General features: G+C 38.0%; 1 protein-coding gene across 1 annotated transcript in view; it reads left to right on the forward strand.

The window, feature by feature from the left end:
• Window positions 1-20920, forward strand: part of LOC126213343 (plasma membrane calcium-transporting ATPase 3-like) — a 548976-nt gene that overhangs the window by 116418 nt on the left and 411638 nt on the right. Inside the window, exon 5 of the mRNA XM_049941041.1 lies at window positions 6367-6558. Within this exon, the coding sequence (XP_049796998.1) occupies window positions 6367-6558 (192 nt within the window). The remainder of the gene's footprint in view (window positions 1-6366; window positions 6559-20920) is intronic.

Genomic DNA, 20920 nt, shown 5'->3' on the forward strand with positions numbered 1-20920 from the left:
GTTATTGTTTTATGATTACAGTACTACAGAATATAAATTTACAACAATAACAATATACAGGGCTCTGTGTCAGATGTGGGGCAGGGGGGGGGGGGGGGGGGAGATGGAAATTGATGGGAGGGAATGGACATAGAAAATGGGAAGGAGGAACTGGACAGAGATAGGGGCAGGAGGAGATGGGGGTGAGGGTGGGAAAGGGGAGAGGAAAAGATGGACAAAGAAAGAGGGAGAGGGTAATGGGCTGAGACAGGGGGAGCAGGGGAAGAGATTAGGACGTATATCCAATTCTTATACTTGGAAATATGTGCTTTTTGTTTTCTTTCTTTTCCACTTCAGCAGACTTGAGAGACAGCAAAGAATGGCTGGCTACAGCTAATAGGTTTATAAAAGTAGTCGTTTTTATTGACTTGCATGAAAGTCAGTAAAATAATGCATTTATTATAATACCTGAATATGTTTCTTTGGTGAATTCTGAAACTATAACATACATATCATGTTTCATGGCAGCAGATATAACAGAAAGAATTTTAACCTGGTTTTGTGAGCACTAAGATGAGTTGTTGCATCTCCTCTAGCCACCACAATCACAATATCTCAACACTATTGAGCCTTTGTGGTCAGCTTTGGAGAGAATAGTGTGTTATCACTATCCAGCTTCATCATCATTACCTGCACTTGCCACTATTTTGCTGGAAGAATGGTATAAAATTCCCTTGAAAGCCATATGGGGCCTATATTTATCCTTTCAAAAATGACTGGAAGCTGTTTTGAATGACAACGGTTTACCTACACAGTATTAGACATGGTAATGTGCTGTTTTTGGTGTTTCCATAGTGTCGTCCACCTCCTGTATATGCAGAGGTTGGGTTTTACATACTATTATTTTTGTGAGATCTATATACCCTTCTTCGTATTCTACTGCGTTCATCAGTAAAATTATGTTCTGACAAGTGGTTTGGACGCACAGTAAGAGGGGATACCATTAGTGTCTGCTGAAATACACAGTATGTGGTGAAGTGAACCTAGTGTAGAAGGATGTGCTTCTAAACTGTGAATAAATTTCATGTAAAATGCATAAAATCAACTGTTTTCTTTCACACTGCTTTTACCCTGTGCTTCCAACATGTTTTATATCTGAGAAAACACTAGGCGTATCATAAATTGGTAAAAATTTGTTACGAAATCAGTTACTTCAGGTTTCAATTTCTGTCCTCTCTTCAACAGTTGTTTCCGCTGATAAACTCTTTTCTCTAAAACAATTGTGTGATTGGCAAAATAGGTATTCAAAAACTTGAAAGTATTTCTAATGTTTTGCTGAGATTAACACAGCAATGCAGGGGTAGCAAGCAACTGAATTTATTTTTACTTTGTACATTGGTGTAAATTGTTCATGTTATTAAGCAACAAGTCCATAGTCTATCAAGATATGGAGCTTGTAAATATTCCATTCTGTGATAGTGTGGGATACTCATTGAACTAAATACAACAGAACATGATGTTACCGTACAAATTCTGCATCTTGTAGGAACTTTGCTGTCATTCCACTGGCCCAAATGTGTGGGTACTTGTCTAGTCATAAATTATGTACTGTTGCTGAATGTCCTAAAGCATTCAATTTTCAGATAAGTGTAGACACTCTATTCACAAAAATGTAACTGTTATAAATTACATCTACTGTGAGTACACTTATTTTAAATAAGTGAATTAACTACAACTTTTAAAAAAATATTATTAATAATGTCTGTTTCTTTTATAAGTGTAATCAAAAATTTCAGCTAGGATAAAAGTACGTTTTTACAGGGGCCTAGAAATTTCCATAGTTTATTTTAGGCTCTCAAGGAAAAAATAAAAAATAAAAACTGTTATTACAAAAAGAATAATGAAAGAACAAAACGCCAATAATTTGTATTTTCCTAGGAGAGAGACCATACTTTGAGAGAAATATTTTAAAAAAATTGTTTACTGATTATCCCTTTTTCTTTGTATGATATTTGAGTAATGGTAAAACAATTTGCTGCCAAAATAAAATACAAACATATACGTATACATTTTTTTCCTATCTTGATGGTTTTACTTAGAGATATGAAATATTTTTTTATACAATCTGCATACTGCTCAGTATCATAATAATAATAATTATTAAAATTATTATTATTTCCCAACTCCTGTTTTCTGGGTGGTTGTGTACAAGTGCTCACCATCTCCTCCTGTTTTAATAGATCTTCTTTTTCTGGACGTCTTGCCATTGGAATCCTCTCTCCACCACATCTGATTTCACTGTATCTCTCCAGCATTTTCTTGGCTTTCTACATTTTTCTTTTGCCTTAGACGTTTATTTTAAAGTAATTATTGTACATTCTAGTAATGTGCCCATACTGCTGCACTCTGTTTTTATTATACTAGTAATAGTGATTTCAGTATTGGCTAAATTATCATTCACCACCTTTTTTATCTGTTCTTTCCATTACTTTGGTTTATAATTCTTATGAATCATATTTTTGCCACTTGAATGCTGCTGTAGTCTTTTTTTCCTGGAGGGCTTATAACTATAAACTGTAAGCAAGAATTGTCTCAAAGTATGTGTAGGTTATTTTTGCCTTTTGTGGTCCCATAGAAGGTTTTTGAATTGATTTTAAAAACTGGTTGCCTTCTGTGCCCTTCTAAGTATTTCCTGCTTCATAGTATTGAATGGAATATGCTCTTTGAAATTCTGAAGGTATCAGCGGTAAAATACAGGGAGCAAAAGTCTATTAAAAATCTTGTACAGAAACCAGATGATAGTAATTGTAGTCAAGGGGCTTGAATGGGAAGCAGTGGGTGGTTGAGAAGGGAGTGAAACAGAGTTGTAGCCTATCCCTAATGTTATTCAATCTGTACATTGAAGAAGCAGTGAAGGAAACCAAAAAAGATTTGGAATGGGAATTTAAGTTCAGGGAAAAGAAGAAAAACCTTTGAAGTTTGGTGATGAAATTGTAATTCTGTCAGAGACAGCAAAGGATTTGGGAGAGCAGTTGAATGGAATGAACTGTGTCTTGAAAGGAGGGTATAAGATGAACATCAGCAAAAGAAGGAAAGGATAATGGAATGTAGTCAAATTAACTCAGACGATGCTAAGGGAATTAGATTAGGAAATGAGACACTTAAAGTGGTAGATGAGTTCTGGTATTTGGGCAGCAAAATAACTGATGATGACCAAAGTAGAGAGGATACAAAATGTAGGTTGGCAATGGGAAGAAAAGCAGTTCTGAAGAAGAGAAATTTGTCAACATTGAGTACAAATTTGTGTTAGGAATTCTTCTCTAAAAGTATTTACACGGTGACAATTATTGAACTATATGGGAAAGAAACATAAATTAGTTAAATATTACAGTGTTCACACACTGCATTCCACATATAAACATCACTACAGGTATTCAGATTTAGGTTATGACATGTTCGACATGCCTGCCATCATTGGCAATGGCATGGCGCAGACAAATAGCAAAATTCTTTGTGACCCACTGAAGTGTCAGAACATCAATGCTGTTGATTACATCTTCAGCTCAGCAATGTTTTTGGTGGTTATTGCTGTACACCTTGTCTTTAATATAGCCCCACAAAAAGGAGTCACGTGTGTTCAGATCCAGAGAATATGGCGGCCAATCAAGACCCATGCCACTGGTCTCTGGGTACCCCAGAGCCAGAATGCGGTCCCCAAAGTGCTCCTCCTGGACATCAAACACTCTCCTGCTGCGATGGGGTCACACACACACACACACACACACACACACACACACACACACACACACACACACACACACACCCTCCGACAGAGGAAGCCGCGCGGACTGTGACAAGATGCCTCAGACTGTGTGGCCAAAATCAGGGTCACTTTGGATAATGGGGAAGAAATTATCTTCCAAAACCTTCACATACCATTCTGTAGTCACTGTGCCATCAAAGAATGTTGTACTCATTATCCCGTGACTGGACATAGCACAATAGACAGTTATCCATTGAGGGTGAAGAGACTACTTGATCATGAAATGTGGATTCTCAGTCTCCCAAATGCACCACTTTGCTTGTTGACAAACCCATCCAAATGAAATTTGGCTTAGTCATGAAACCAAATCATACTCACATACTAATTCCCATCATGCCTCAGGCCCAACTGTACAGTTTGAATGTCCTAATACAAAACTAGTCAGGAGTTCTGATGGTTTTATTTCATATACTTCAATAATTGCCACCCTGTATCTGAAGAATATCTATGTATGGAAGTGAAACATGGATGATAAACAGTTTAAACAGAATAGAAAATAGAAGCTTCTGAAATGTGATGCTACAGAAGAATGTTGAAGATTAGATGGTTAGATCATGAAAGTAATGAGGAGGTACTGAATAGAATTGGGGAGACAAGAAGTTCATGGCACAACTTGACCAAAAGAAGGGATTGGTTGATAGACCAAGTTCTGGGACAACAAGGGATTAGAGGGATGTGTGGGGGATAAAAATCCTAAAGATGGACCAAGAGATGAATACAGTTAGCAGATTCAGAAGGCTGTAGGTTTGCAATAGTTTGTCAGAGATGAAGAGGCTATCACAGGATGAAATGCATGGAGGCTGAAGACCACAACAGTGCAGTATTGCCTTTGGCAGTTGTGCTTGTTAGGTATTTGAAATGGCAAACTGGTTCTGATTTCATCCATTCCAAATGAAAGTTCAGTATTGTTCCTTTTCTATGGTCTTGGTGTCTTATCTTCAATCCAAAATTGTTGACCGTACTGTTCCATTCTGTCAGCTCAGTTTCTGTTTCTTCCTGTAGGAGAACATTGTCAGTGAATGTTTGAGCTGGATTCATTGACCATTTCCTAGATAGATTTCGTAATCTTGTCTATGATTATTTCACATAGACTGGGTGGTAAATACAAAATTGGCCATTTATTTTCAAATTGTTTTGTGCCATTACAATGATACAAATGACAAAACTTCTAAACTTTGAAGTCCTATAAAATAGAAACTGAGGGAGATAACGTCCTAAAATTTGATGTGCTTACTTACATTTATAGGTAGAACAACTAAGCTAAATTTTATACAAATCTTAGGTGATGGATGACATGGCAAGAGTGAATTAATGTGGAATGACCCTAAACTAGAGTATCAGTAATACATCTGCCTTATTTGCAACTGGAATTATTACATTCTTCTTGGGGTATGAGGGTATTTCTCCTGTCCCATATATTAGATATACCAAGAGGAATACCGAGCGAGGTGGCACGGTGGTTAGACACTGGACTCGCATTCGGGAGGACAACGGTTCAATCCCGCGTCCGGCCATCCTCATTTAGGTTTTCCGTAATTTCCCTAAATCACTCCAGGCAAATGCCAGAATGGTTCCCCTGAAAGGGCATGGCCGACTTCCTTCCCCATCCTTCCCCATCCTTCCCTAATCCGATGAGACCGATGACCACGCTGTCTGGTCTTCTTCCCCAAAACCAACCAACCAACCAAGAGGAATAATTTTGTCATGGCTTGCTCCCCCAAGGATCTCAATAATTCTGAGGGACTGTCATCTACTCTTACATCTTGTTTCGCCTTTGGTCCTTTGTATGGTATTAAGTGCTTTTCACAGTGTCACAACTTCTGTCTCATCTTCACCTACTTCCTCTTCCCTTTCCATTACATTGTCTCAAAGTTCATTTCCCCCCTATAGCCCTTCTACCTATTCTTTGCACTATCCACCTTTTCCTTCTTTGCTCAGATCTGGCTTGCTTTGTAAGAGGTTGAGGAAGTTGAAACATCAATTTGTCACTAGTATAAGGACTGTACTTGCATCAGGAAATATGGTAACTTGAATCATCTTGGACTTTTCATGAGATTGTAGCCATGTCAGAAAATAGTCTATTTCCGTGGAGAGTCTCTGGACCATCCCATGGTCTGTCTGTCAGGCAGTAGTGGCATATCAATTTACTTTTAAATTATTTATGTTATGAGAGCTAGTGTGAAATTAGACTTTTAGGAAGGGACTTCACTTATACTCTTCTTTATTTATCCTCCACTTCACCTACTCTTCTTCCACAATAACGAAGAAGAACTGTGTTTGTTGACAGTTATCGTGATGTGTTGTTCTATATGTCTGTGAAAAAAACATTTAACAACTTGTGTCCCATATGAGGTAAACTTCTGGCTGCATATTTTGTAAAACAAACAGGGATTAAAAAATTAAACTAATAATCGCCTCAATTCTTCCCTGGTTTTGAAAGCTGCAACATTTTATTGCAACAACTAAACAGTTTTTGCTATTCCTTTATGTTTCATTTTTAAAGGTTGTTTTAGGACAGCTGCGTAAATTTATTTTCAGATTGCAAAGTTGTCAAATGTTTACAGGAACTCATGTGATGGAAGGCAGTGGTAGGATGTTGGTAACTGCTGTTGGAGTGAATTCTCAGGCTGGAATAATTGTCAAATTACTGGGAGCTGCTGCAGATGAAGAACTTGTGCAGGGACAGAACCAGAAGAAGAAGAAGAAGCAGGAGGAGGAAGAAGAAGAAGTGGAGGAGGAGGAAAGTAAAATGTCAGGTGACTTGGTTCATTTTCCTTGTAGTTATATTTTTGACTGTTGCCCTTGCTCATTCTGAATTACAGTTTCCAGGAACATATTTTGAAAATTCTACAATATGACTTAGGCTGTAATCCTCAAGTTGTACCCACCCAATTATGTGACTTCAAATGATGTTACAATGTCTGCAAGTACATACTGTTTGACTCTTCACTATTTTGTCTTGACAGTGAAACCTCTTTCATTCATTTCACTTCTTCTGTTGATTACTGTCAGCAATGTTGAACGAGTCAAAGTGTGTGTTAACAGAGGAGGCAGCTGCCAGAAACTAATTCTTTAAACAGTACTAACAGTAAACTATCAATAGTTTGTTTTGTATTTTACATTTGTTGTATTTAACGTAATAAAGTTAGGAGAAAACGTGTTATTATTAAACATACTGCTACTTCCTAATCTGTGATGAATGACTGACTGTTTTATTGGCCTGTTTCATCATTTTTATATGTAGATATAAATCGATTGGGTCAGTCAGTCATTATGAGGTGAGACAACATGAATTAATGTGCTGATTGTAAAGTGTATATGTACTAAAATGTACATAAGTTTACATACATAAAACTGTAAGAAAATGTATTCATATGGGTAACTATATTTTTGTTCCTCTTAAGAGCTTATAATTGTTATTCTAGTTTTTAAAAAAAGGCAAAAACATTTTTACATTTCTTACAGCATTGTGTTGATCATAGTTTACATCATTATCTTTCCTTTGTACAAAAGAAAAAAAATTGTACTAAGTCATAATACTCTTCCTATGAATTAACAACAATTAATCTTATTATATTAATTAAACAAGAAAAATGAGGTTTATAGTTTATGCAGCATCTTCATGACCATAGTTTGCAACTTCTTTGTATAAAATCTGAAGTTTAAAAATTAGAAGATATTTATAAATCTGTATGACATACACTAATACTGATTACATTACTGACTGAAGTATTCAGGAGGAACTCTTGAAGTTTATAGATTCTGTATAGTTTGGGACTGTATACATTTATCACCACACCAGTTTAAAATTCCTTAAATCTTTTTGTTTCTTTATGTGTTGTGGTAACTTCTTGTAAAGTTTTTTTTTCTCCCCTAGTAGGGTCCCATCTTGGCTAACTTTTGTTTTTGCATATTCACTATGCAGTTTCGTTTTCTGTTGTGTATTCTACACTGAAGTGCCAAAGAAACTGGTATAGGCATGCATATTAAAATACAGAGATATGTAAACTAGCAGAATATGGCGCTGCAGTTGCAGCACCTATGTAAAACAAGTCTCTGGCACAGTTGTTATATTGGTTACTGCTGTTACAGTGGCAGGTTACCAAGATGTGAGTAAGTTTGAACATGTGGCACATGAGCAATGTGACACATCATCTCCAAGGTAGCAATGAAGTGGGGATTTTGCCATACGACCATTTCATGAGTGTACTGTGAATATCAGGAATCTGGTAAAACATCAGATCTTTGACATCGCTGTGGCTGGAAAACGATCCTGCAAGAACGAGACCAACGACGACTCAAGAGAATCATTCAGTGTGACAGAAGTGCAACTTTTTTGCAAACTGCTGCAGATTTAAATCCCTGCAGGATTCATGGTGTGAATTCCCTCCAGCTGGACCATCAACAAGTTTCAGTGTGTAAACTGTTCAACGAAACATCATCAATATGAGATTTTGGAGCTGAAAGCCCACTCGTGTACCCTTGAAGACTGCACAACACAAAGAGTTATGCCTGACTTAGGTGCTTCAATACTGGAAACATGTTGCCTGGAAACACGTTGCCTGGTCAGATGAGTCTAGTTTCAAATTGTATCGAGTGGATGGACGTCTAAGGGTTTGGAGACAACCTCATGAATCCATGGACCCTGTGTGTTAGCAGGGAACTATTCAAGCTGGTGCAGGCTCTGTAGTGGTGTGGGGAATGTGCAGTTGGAGTGATATGGGACCCCTGACGCATCTAGATTTGACTGTGACAGGTGACACATACATAAGCATCCTGTCTGATCACCTGCATCCATTCATGTCCACTGCGCAGTCTGACAGACTTTGACAATTCCAGCAGGACAATGTGACACCTCACATGTCCAGAATTGCTACAGAGTGGCTCCAGAAACACTCTTCTGCATTTAAACACTTCTGCTGGCCACCAAACTCCCCAAACACGAACATTATTGAGCATATCTGGGATGCCTTGCAACGTTCTGTTCAGAAGAGATCTCCACCCCCTCGAACTCTTGTAGATTTATGTGCAGCCCTGCAGGATTCATGGTGTCAATTCCCTCCAGCATTACTTCAAACACCATTCCAGTCCATGCCATCTCGTGCTGCAGCACTTTTGCCTTATCGTGGGGTCCCTACACAATATTAGGCAGATGTAGCAGTTGCTTTGGATCTTCTGTGTGCTTATGAACTGTTTCATTGCTATACACGAATTTGTCTCGAGTGTTAATTATTGTGATGAAACACACAATTTCCCAGATGTGTAAAAGGTAGTGGAGCATTTCCAAGCTCTTAAATAGTCGCTTGCAGGAGCTTCTAGTAGTTACCTACCTTGAAATTACTTTTTGGACAATAATGAACCTTGTTGTGGCAGGTGATCTGCCCCAAAAAATTATGCCATATATATATATATAATAGCATGTTTTTTATCAGATAGTTGTGGGCAGTTACAGGCTGTAAGAATAGAGGCCTGTTTGCAATGAACAATGCAGTGTGTCATTTCAGCAAATGGAAATATTCCATCTTTGAATCTGTATACTTGGAGAAAATTTATAGCTGCTGCTAATGAGTTTTGTTATTACATTTCTTTTGGATCTTGAGAAATTAACATCTTCCTTTGGTAGCACCTTGTTGGAGATGTCTGCACTCTAGTGGGGAACTCCAGAGAGGAGGACAGGTTTGTGTGGAAATTATTTCTGGCTATTGTGTTGTTACACTTAGGAAAATCTTGATTTTCAATTGCTGCTCAGGTTGTCTAAATTAATGGCTTGGACACTGTGGGTAGCAATTTCATAGTTGCAGAACAACGATATCAACATTAAGTAGTACAGCCTACATGAGAAAAGAAGGTGGCTGCTTCACTGCTTTACTGGAACCATCTATAAAGAAAGTTGATTGCATTGTCCACAGATAGTTAACAGAAGTTTTATTTAAGTGCATTTAGAGTGATATCAATATTTACATATCTTTACATAGGAGATAATGTATTATAGTGAGAAAATATGTTGCAACATTTTGGTTTTATTTTGTTTTTTACAAAAATATCAGTATATTTGTGCAAGTTATAGTTTTGTGGAACTTTAGTGTTAACTATCAGTTGAATATATTTTAAGTGACAAGTGAAGATTTATTTTTATCATGTAGTAGCCGTGAAGTAATATAACTTACTTTTCAAGGACATTTAATGTCTCAATTTAATAGTATAATGTACACTGTTCAGTCACATTAATGTGCCCACTTGACAAATGCCTGAACAACCACCTTTTGCAGTGCAGACCACTGTGAGACATCCAGGAACAGAGTCGGTAAGGATTCTGAAGGTACCGGCAGGAATTGGAGCCGTGCTGCACTCAGTTTCTCAGTTGAGGACCCGTGGTGCGAACAGCCTGATTGAGGTGGTCACACACATTTTTGACTGGGTTCAAATCAGGGTATCTTGGTGACCAGGGGAGTACAGTAAACTTATCCTGGTGCTCTTTGAACCACACATGTACATAATGAGCTGTGTGACACATTGCATTGTCCTACTGGTAGATGCCATCGTGGCAAGATGAAGCAAACTGTAGGGGTGGAGATGACCCCAAGGATAGAGGCATGCTTCTATAGATCCATTGTGCCTTCCAGAATGGTGAAATGACCCAGGGAATGTCACTAAAACATTCTGTAGACCATAATACTCCCTCTTCTGTGCTGGACCCTTCAGATGAACCAACAGCCCTCTGTCCATGGGGAATAAAATGTGATCCACCTGAAAACGCCACCTGTCGTCCAGTTGTGGTAATGGCATGCAAATTGTATCCTTCATCAGTGATGCACAGCAGTCTGACATCGTATCTCATGTACTATATGTTGTACAGTGAGATAATTTTGCAGGTACATTCAGTAGTATGTGTGTATATTGTCTGCAAAACCTTTTGTAAGTAGAGTTAATAGCAAAGAATCACTCAAGTAAAACAACATGCCTGATAGTGAATTTTAAGTGCATGAACATTTTCAGTTGGAAAAACTTTCATAAAGGTTTGAAATTATGTGTAAAGTTTGTTGGAAGTTGCTGAAAGCTCTCTTTCTTAAATGCTGGATGTATAATAAGTAATTTGCGCATCACATTTTGTGCTACCTTGAGACATGTACACAGTTTCTAACTGTAATTCTTGATTGTATTAAACCTTTAAAATAAGATTATATCTCTTAATGAGTTGATTCTGACAGCATTTTAGATTTTTAAATTCAGCCAATAAGTACATGAAGCATAATTAATAATGTAAACAAGTAAGTAATGATTAATAGTAATTTTTAATTAGTTAATAACATAATCAGATTTTTGCCGCCCTTGGAAGCCATTAGATAGGCCTCCTGCAATAGAACAATAAACCATGAACCGGATTATCCATTTGGTAATGTAGATAGGCACTTAAAAACAATTAAATTGCAAATACAAATCATGTAAATTTAATCTCTTGTGAATAATTTTAATTTTTTTCTCATAACAAAATTTCATTATGAGTAGTATTTAAGCTTAAAAGCTGGAATGTTAGTACTGTTTCAATGTAGGATATTGTAATACAACATACATGACAAAAGAGAGTGCCTATTCCTCTGCTTTGCTGGGACCATCTATAAATGAGTGTGATTGTACTGTCAACAGATAATTATTGTAAGGTCGTGTTTCATGCCTCAGTTCCAAGATTTCAGCCTGTGTTCTGTATTGATGTTTAGGCGGTGCTTACAAAAATGGATGGCTATAGTGATACAGAGTTTGACATTAAATTTAGTGGCTCAGAAAGTGAAATGTGATGTTACTTCGTTAGAGACTGAAAGTGGTGATAGTTAATCAGATGACTGACAAATGCTTGCCAGTAGTATAAATTAAATGTGTCTGCTGTGCTTGACCCAGCCCCTCCAAGATTTTTGATCACAGGAAACCATAGTTAAATACATGGTTTGACTTTGTATCTACACAGAAACAAAAAAAATGACCAAGTTTCAGGATATTGTAGTCAAACCCATTACATAAGTATTCTCAGTATTTTATTAACGGTAATCTTCAGAAGCTTGTAACTCATTACTTTGAGCTTTAAGAGCTATCTGTATGTGCCTACAGTTAATGTGACTCATTAAAGGATTTTTTTTTATTTTTTTATTTTTTTTTTTTTTTTTTACCTGTAAAAGATCAGTATGTAAAGAGGTTAAGGGCCAGTTGTATGAAGTAGTTTGATATTAGATTAGCAGAAAAACTGAACTCTGATTGAGCTGAACTCTGAAATCTGCATTGTATAAATGTTAATGTCTGATTTTTCGTTGTGAACTAGCATCAGCTTTGACTAACAAAATTTTGTGAGTAAAATCAAATTTAATTGCATTTTTTTTTCACAAATATGAAATGTGTTCAAAAAATATCAACCCTCTGATTAACAGAAATACATCAAATCGTTTTGAATGGTGATCAGCGATGCCATCACAGCCCATGTGGTCTCCTCTTAGGGGCATTTTCATCTTGGGAAATAGCCAAAAGCAAAACAGAGCTAATGTTGGTGGAGTGCAGAACATGATCAACCACAGGAATGTTGGATTTGGTGAGGAAAGTCTGAATCAGATGTGCAGAAAGGGATGGTACATTATCATTTCGGAACTTCCAATTTCTGCTGCTTGCAGATCCATTCATTTGCTTTGCACAGCATTAAAAAGGGTGATGGAGGACTGCCTGGCAGTATCCCTTTGTGATTCGTGATGCATCACTCAATCAGAGTCAAAGAAAGCAGTCAACATGACACCACTATGTGTAGCCATGATGGAGACATCTGCACCACTCCTTTATCCATGTGTTGTTCATAACATTGTCACTGAATACCTGTTGATTCTTGAGAATGGTTTCCACTTGGGTATCACCAAACTTTGGTCAAAATATGGTGCAATATTGCTGCCTAATTTGTTCAACCATCCAATAAGCTCTCACTATCCATCCTCACTCTTAGGTTGACTGCTAGCAGATTAAACTCTCTGCTGCTCTGAACAAATTCACAACTTTGTATCAATTTCCCCCCACGACTTCTCCATTGTAGAACCTGACGTTGGAAATAGTTTTTGTCTGAGCTGCCAGAGATAGCAATCATGTCTGCATCAGGTGTGCTTGCTTTGGTGAATGAATGTGTGTGAGCATTTCTTTTTCTGGCGAGTACTTTGGCCAAAAACTAATGCATAAGTGTCTTTTAGTTGTGCCTGTCTACACCTTAACATATCGTCTTTACAGTAAGAAGCAATCTCTATCTTCCTTACATCATTTATGGCACCAAGGGTTTGAAATGCCCATCAGTCCTTTTACACCAATACAGTGCTAACATACTGTCTCCTCCTTACCCAGTGTGATTTATTTCCTTGTTTAGGTATTAAATCAAAAATTGCCTAATAAGATAGCAATTGGTTTCATGTTCAATTTGGATAAATCCTAAATTCTAAATATAAAGTGGACCAGCTTTAGAGGTGGTCTCCACTCAACCATTTCCAAATTGAATGAAATTTTCTGAGTAGGTCAAATAATGTCTTGGTTGGATATTTACAAAGTTTCAGTGCAATATCTCCTTTGGTTTCATTTGTACAGTGTTTTGTGGATAGGGGTCTCAAGTTTGCACCACCTACATGCATACTAAAGTGTCAACCTTGGGTAACTTTTATTAAGGTACTCTTAATTTAAAAGCCTGCACCTTTGTTTTGTATAGTTAAACAACTTTTTGTGCTGAACAAGAGTGTATTAGTGATTATATTTTTAAATACATTTGGTGACAACTGTACTTCCTAAAAAATGCCTGAAATTTCATAATGCAACTTTCAGAGCCCATCTTTAACCAGCCATAAATCACAATTTTGTGGACAGATTCAGCCAAGATTTGGTAAATGATTCACAGCTTTACTCTCTTCTTGTGCTTTATGTGCAATAGCCTCTGACCTCATCTATCAAAATATACGCATCTGCAAATTTGATGAAAAAGTTTTGGGTGCCAAATTTGGGTAGTTTTAGGGTGCATGTGTAAACTGTATGTTCTGTAATCTTTTTTTCATTCATCCTGAAAACCGAGAATCTCAAATATTTTTGCCTGTTTTTGTTTTCCAGAGAATTCCAAACCCATATCAAAATCTCTACAGTATTTCCTCAAACTGGCCCAGACACACAAAAAGAATCAAGCAGGGGATGACAGTTTATATTTTTATGTATAGAAGATTTAATAAAATATTTTTTAAGTATGTAATAAAACATGATTACAACTTACATCACCTACAAACAAATCTGAGATATGGCAGTGGGCACACACATGGCACTGTCCTATGCCAACTTATCATTGGCTATCTAGAGGAATTCTTCCTAACCATTCAAAATCCCAAACCCCTCTGATTCAGATTTATTGACGAAATCCTCATGATCTATATATGCACACTCCTCCAGAACCTCAGCACCTTCATCTCCATTAACTTCATATGGTCCCCAGCCCAGCAAGCCACCTTTGTCAATGTAGATCTCTACTTCATACCTGGCTACATTAGTACCTCCATCCATATCAGACCTACCAACCACCAGCAATACTTCCACTTTGACAGCTGCTACCTGTTCCATACAGTCTAGCCACCCATGGCCGTCATATTGGTAGTGCCAAGCAGCCCTCATGAAATATACTGAGGGTCTCGCTGAGGCCTTCACAGACCATAAATACCCTCCTAGCCTTGTACAGAAAAATATCTCCCGTGCCTTCTCTCTCCTATCACCCTTCACTTCCCAAAGTCCCACCATCTGGCCACAAAGGAGCATTTTGCTCATGACTCTGTACCACCCAGGACTGAAGCAACTGAATCAAATCCTTGGCCAGCATTTAAAATCTCATCATGCCCCGAAATGAAGAATGTCATACCCACTATTCTTCTCAAATCTCCCTCAGTCCAACAAACCTACTGAATATCCTTGTCCATCCAACTTCAAACATGCTCCCAGTCCCTTGCATCATGGCTCATATCCCTGGAATAGACATAGATGCAAGACCCATAATAAACATCCTCCCACCACCATCTACCCCAGCCAAGACAAAGGTGTTACATATCCCTCAGAGGCAGGGCAATCTGTGAAAACAGACATGTGATCTACAAATGAAGCTACAACCAATGTTCAAAAATGGTTCAAATGGTGCTGAGCACTATGGGACTTAACTTCTGAGATCATCAGTCCCCTAGAACTTAGAACTACTTAAACCTAACTAACCTAAGGACATTACACACATCCATGCCCGAGGCAGGATTCTAACGCAACCAATGTGATGCTTTCTACATGGGCATGATAACCAACAAGCTATCTGTCTGCATTAATGGCCACTGACAAACTGTGGCCAAGAGATAGCTGGACTATGCAGTTGCTGAACATGCTGCCCAACACAACATGCTTTACTTCAATGACTGCTTCAGAGCCGCACAATCTGGATCCTTCCTACCAACACCAGCTTTTCTTAATTGTGCAATTGTGAACTCTCCCTATAGTATATCCGACATTCACAAAAACCCCCTGCCTCAACTTTTGCTAGGCTCTGTCCTTAATAACCCATGTGTCCACTCCCTACTCCCACTCCAGCACTACACAGCCTTCTATTCCACCAGCACACCCACAGTCTTTTTACTGCTATCCTTTTCTGCCCCCCCCCCCCTTCCCCTCCTCCTCCACCAGCCCACTGTCCGATCTTCCAACTGCACCTAGCTGCCCTTTCCTCTCCCCATCATGTTCCTGTATGCTCCCACAAGCAGTACTTCATCATCCCAAACCCTACCCCTCCTCACCCCAGCCCCTTCTTTACCCCCACCACTCAGATTCTCTCTTTGATCATGCTCAGTTGCTCAGTCAGCATCAGTGGCCAAAAACAGAGGTCATGTATCTGTGAGTTATTTTGGTGAATGTGTGTGTATTGTTTCCTCCAGAAGAGAGCATATTGGCTGAATGCTTAGTTGTTAAGCAGTCTTTCTGTTCTGCATGCCTCACTAGGAGTCAATATCTCTGCTATGTGGCGAGAAGCAGCCTATCCTTTTTATAATGTTGTCAACCTACATTTTATGTTTGCATGCAGTAATGTTTATTATGCTTCTGACAGATAATGAATGCAATGTATGTTCTAATGGGGAAAAGATATTTTTTATGTGATATAGTTTAACAGTTTTCATTTTTTTACTTTACTTGTACTGTGAAATCTTGCATCTTCCCAAATTTCATGTTTCTACATCTACAGAAAGTACTGTATACATTTTGATAAGTGAGTTTGCAAGTATCAAAATATATGACATAAATGGTCAAATCTTTTGATTGCATTGACTTAGATGCTAAAATTTTTTTACTTGCCAAGAGATCATAGACCTTACCAACGGACATATATTTGAATTTGATATGCCATGAAAAAAGGGGTCTTAACAGATGGGTGGGCAAATAGACACAAAGATAAAGAATTACAAAAAAATATTTGTTCATGTTGTATAATTACAAATTAACAATTTTCGGTTCCCCCCCCCCCCCCCCCTTGTGCTATGAAAACTTACTTCTAGCCAAATTCCATCATTTCAGGTCAATTGGAAATACCCTACAGGTTCTGATGAGTGGATTTGCAAGTTTAAAAATATGTGACATAATTGATCAAATCTTGTGACTGAATTAACATCACCAAGAGTTCACCCTCCTCCATGGCCAATCCCCTTAATGCAGATGGCTGGTGTAAGGACCTTGTGGATGAATAAAGGTGATCAAGGTATCTTTCTGTTCTAACAGAACTTCACAAAATCCTCCCACCCACCCCTCCTCCCCCTCCACCAAGCATAGTCCAGATTGTAATGTCGTTGAAACAGCTGCAATTTCATCATTTCATGTGAATGATGCTGCATCATTGGAAACTGCTTACTCAGATCATGTTTATACCAGTGGACTTGAACTGGTGATTTCCTCTTGCCCCAACAATTATGTGACCTTTGGAAAACTTCTTTCCTGATCAATCTGAATTTGTTCAGAGTCTTTGTGTGCACAATAAAAAAGATGGTGCCAGAACTGCCATCATTGCATAACTGAAACAGATGAAGCAGCATCAATATTTGGTTATCTAAAGACCTCAGCAAATTATAGGAGCTGCCAGACTTTTAGCTGTTCCTCCACTTCCATAACAAGGATATTTTCAATGGCTGGTTGCAAAGAAATTCCACTCAGCAAAGATACCAAAGTCCTCGTCATGCAGGCATAAATGGATAAAATTCTTGTATTGGACAGCAGATCTATCACTAAAGTAGTGAACATGCTCCATTTATACTCAAATGTTTACTCAGCCTCATAGTGAATCCATGAACTGTAATGTTATCATGATGAAGGCAGTCACTAATAATACAGATTTAGATACTCTATAGCTCTTGACTGCCGAAGTAAACCACAAAACGATGTAATGTGTAATGTGGCTTGGCTGTTCTCCTGATGAAACCCTTGAACATCATCTTGAATGACAAATGAATAGTTTTCAGCAAAATCCATCAAAATGATCATTTTACGATCTGCAAGATATGAACTATGGTGTTTTGAAATGAAATGGTGGCTTTTCAGACCACAAACTTTTAGAACTAATTTGACAATAAATTCTTTTACAGTTGCATGACATGTCTTTAATGTATCACTGTCAAAATATGAGCCCACTGTTTGTATTCTATATTTCTTCTGGGCCATATTCTTTGAAAACATCTGCCAAATAAGCTTCCAGTTCAGGTTTTCAAGGACATTGTGCACAGCATTACAGCATGCAGTCTTTTGATTCCAAACAGCACACAGCTGTTATTTTTATTTTTATTTTTATTTTTTTTATTAATTCCTTATAGTCATCATCCTAGATAGGTGTTGCAGCCAACGTCAGTTTGTAATTTTGATGTATTACACACACACAACTGAGTGTGTACGAGCAGCACCAGTGTTAAAACACCACTTTGGCTGAACTTCACAAAATTTTGAGAAGCCCAATTCACTGCCAAATTGCATACAGTTAACTATGAACATTTCTTTCAAGTTACAAAGTGGAAGGCATTTCTGCTTATGAATTTTCTCACCATCCACTCTTACACCTATGTAATATTTTTTGCCTTGGGTGCAACCAAGAAAACTAATCATCTTAGAAAAACCTAGTGGCTTCATGTTTGATCTTACCTGTGAGTCTTTTTCCCAGCCATCTTGCAGGTACTACCAAGATGTCAACCTCCATCTTTTGTTTCCTTGTATGGTTCACCATTCTCAAAGAAACATAATTATTCTTTTGCTATTTGTTCTATACTCCGGCAGGTCATAATTTTAACTCTGTTTGAATGACGTGAATGAAGCACTTCACTTTTAGTTCATTTAGAAAAATGCCCACATCTTTATATATCTGGCAGTGCTTCACCATTTGTGTTTCTATAACATCAATGGAAGTCATGCCAGCAGTTGCTGCTATAGCCTTGGTGATGGGGCCTTCTGGTTTCTGAACTTTCTGTTTTATGTGACCTACATCTACATCTATACTGTGCAAAGCACTGTGAAGTGCATGGTAAGAAGTATGTCTTCCAATTGTACAAGTTATTAGGGCATTTTCCCATTCCATTCACATATAATGTATGGAAAGAATGATTGTCTAAATACTTCTGTTGTTGCTGTAATTACTCAAATCTTGTTCACAAGATCCAAAACGTGCTTATTAGACTTTCTCAGGATATTTTCTGTCTATCTTCAAGAGAATGGCCGTTCATTCAGTTCTTTCAGCGTCTCAGTGACATTCTCCCACAGGTCAAACAAACCTGTAACAATCTGTGCTGCCCTTCTCTGTATACATACAGTACCCTCTGATAGTTGCATTTGATATGGGGTCCAGTTGACCATTATTTTAGGATGGGTTGCACACATGATTTGTAAGCCATCTGCTTTGTAGACTTACTGCATATCTCTAGTATTCCACCAGTAAACTGAAGACTATTACCTGCTTTACCCACAACTGATCCTATGTGGTCATTCCATTTCATGTCCCTACTGAGTGTTACATCCAGGTATTTGTATGAGTTTACCAAATCCAACTGTGACCAACTCATATTTTATTCATAGGATACTATTCTTTTTTTTCATTTCGTGAAGTGCACAGTTTTACATTTCTCAATATTTAAAGCAAGTTGCCAATGTTTGCGCCATTTTGAAATCTTATGAAGGTCTGACTGAATATTCATGCAGCTTCATTCAGAGTGTACTGGATAATCTGCAAAAAGTATGAATTAATGTTAATATTGTCTACAAGGTCATTAATACACAACATGAACACCAAGGGACCCAATACACTTCCCTGGGCCCACCTGAATTTACTTCTGCATCTGTAGATGACTTTCTGTCCAAGATAATGTGCTGCGTCACACAATTCAACAGTCACAAATTTCACATCATACACATCTGTCCTTTTGATAATAAGCATAGGTCTGGTACTGAGTCAAATGCTTTTCAGAAATTGAGAAATACTGTGTGTACTTGGCTGCCTTGTTCCACAAGTGTCAGGATGTCATGCGTCAAAGGTGCGAGTTGGGTTTCTCATGAGCTATGTTTTCAAAACCTATTCTAGTTGACATGGAGCATCCTCATTCTGTTTGAGATACCTCATTATGTTTAAGCTCAGACTATGTTATAAGGTTCTCAAACAAATTGATGTCAAGAATATTGGGTGGTGGTTTTGTGGATCACTTCTGCTACCCTTCTTGCAGACAGGTGTGACCTGCACTTTCATCCAACTACTAGGCACAAGTTTTTGCATGAGTGAACTATGATAGATATAGTTAACAGACAGGCAATTTAGACAAAAATTAGGTACAGAATATAACAGGGAATTCATCAGGCTGTGCGACTGTTCATGTTTAACAACTATAACTGTTTGTTAATGCCTCTGAGACTAATCTTTATTTCACTCATCTTTTCAGTGATATGAGGATTAAATTGGGAAACTAATGTTGAGCTTTCCTTCGTAAGGGAACAGTCTCTGTAAGTCCATCTCTATACAGATGGTTACAAGACCTCAGCTATTCAATATAAAATATTGAATCAAAACACCTTCAGCCATCTAAAATTTCCAGCTGTTATTTCATGTATGCAACTAGTTTCAGCACTACATTGTGCCATCTTCAGGCCCCTGAGGAACATGTAGGAAGATTCTACCTCTGATCCAGGTAAAATAGGGACAAGCATTCAGTGACTGGTGTCTGCAGATTTCTTCTTAACACAGTGATCCCTTTGAGCATTACTTTATTTAAAAGCAGAGTTAAGAATTTATGCTTCTGCTTTGCTACACTCAGTTTAATTTCCTGTCTTGTCATTGTGTGACTGTACACTTAACATCAGTGCCACTAACAGCTTTTATATAGAACCAGAATTTCTTTGGAAAATCCAGGATGGAATGTAACAATATTGTGAAAAGGGAAGTTGGTACTCACCATGTAGCTGATATGCTGAGTCACAGATAGGCACAACAAAAAGACTGTCACAAATGTAGCTTTTGGCCAGTAAGGCCTTCATCAAAATTAGTTAACAAATACACACACACACACACACACACACACACACACACACACACACACACACACACACACACACACACACACACACACGACTGCAGTCTTAGGCAGCTGAGGCACCTGTGGCCTTCGTTGCCGGAGACTGCAGTAGTGTGTGTGTGTGTGTGTGTGTGTGTGTGTGTGTGTGTGTGTGTGTGTGTGTGTGTGTGTGTGTGTGAGATTCCGACAAAGGCCTTTCTGGCTGAATGCTCTATCTGTGACAGTCTTTTTGTTGTGCCTATCTGTGACTCAGCATCTCCGCTATATGGTGAGTAGCAACTTTCCTTTTCACAATATTGTCAGAATTTCTTTGGGTTTTATAAAAGATCTTTTAACAATATTCAGCTCTGGTAGTCACTGAACACTTTGCACATTGCTCTCTTGACTGCCAACCATGTTTAATTCAGCGTCTCCCTGTCTATTGCCCTATGCTGTGTTTTATACCTGTTGAGTCCATTTTGCTAATTCACTGAAACTTTAAAGGTGACTCTCAAAGAGCCGCTAGTGTAGTATTCCCTTTGTAGTATGC

This window comes from Schistocerca nitens, chromosome 11 (genome assembly GCF_023898315.1).
Source record: "Schistocerca nitens isolate TAMUIC-IGC-003100 chromosome 11, iqSchNite1.1, whole genome shotgun sequence".
Classification (NCBI taxonomy): Eukaryota; Metazoa; Arthropoda; class Insecta; order Orthoptera; family Acrididae; genus Schistocerca; species Schistocerca nitens.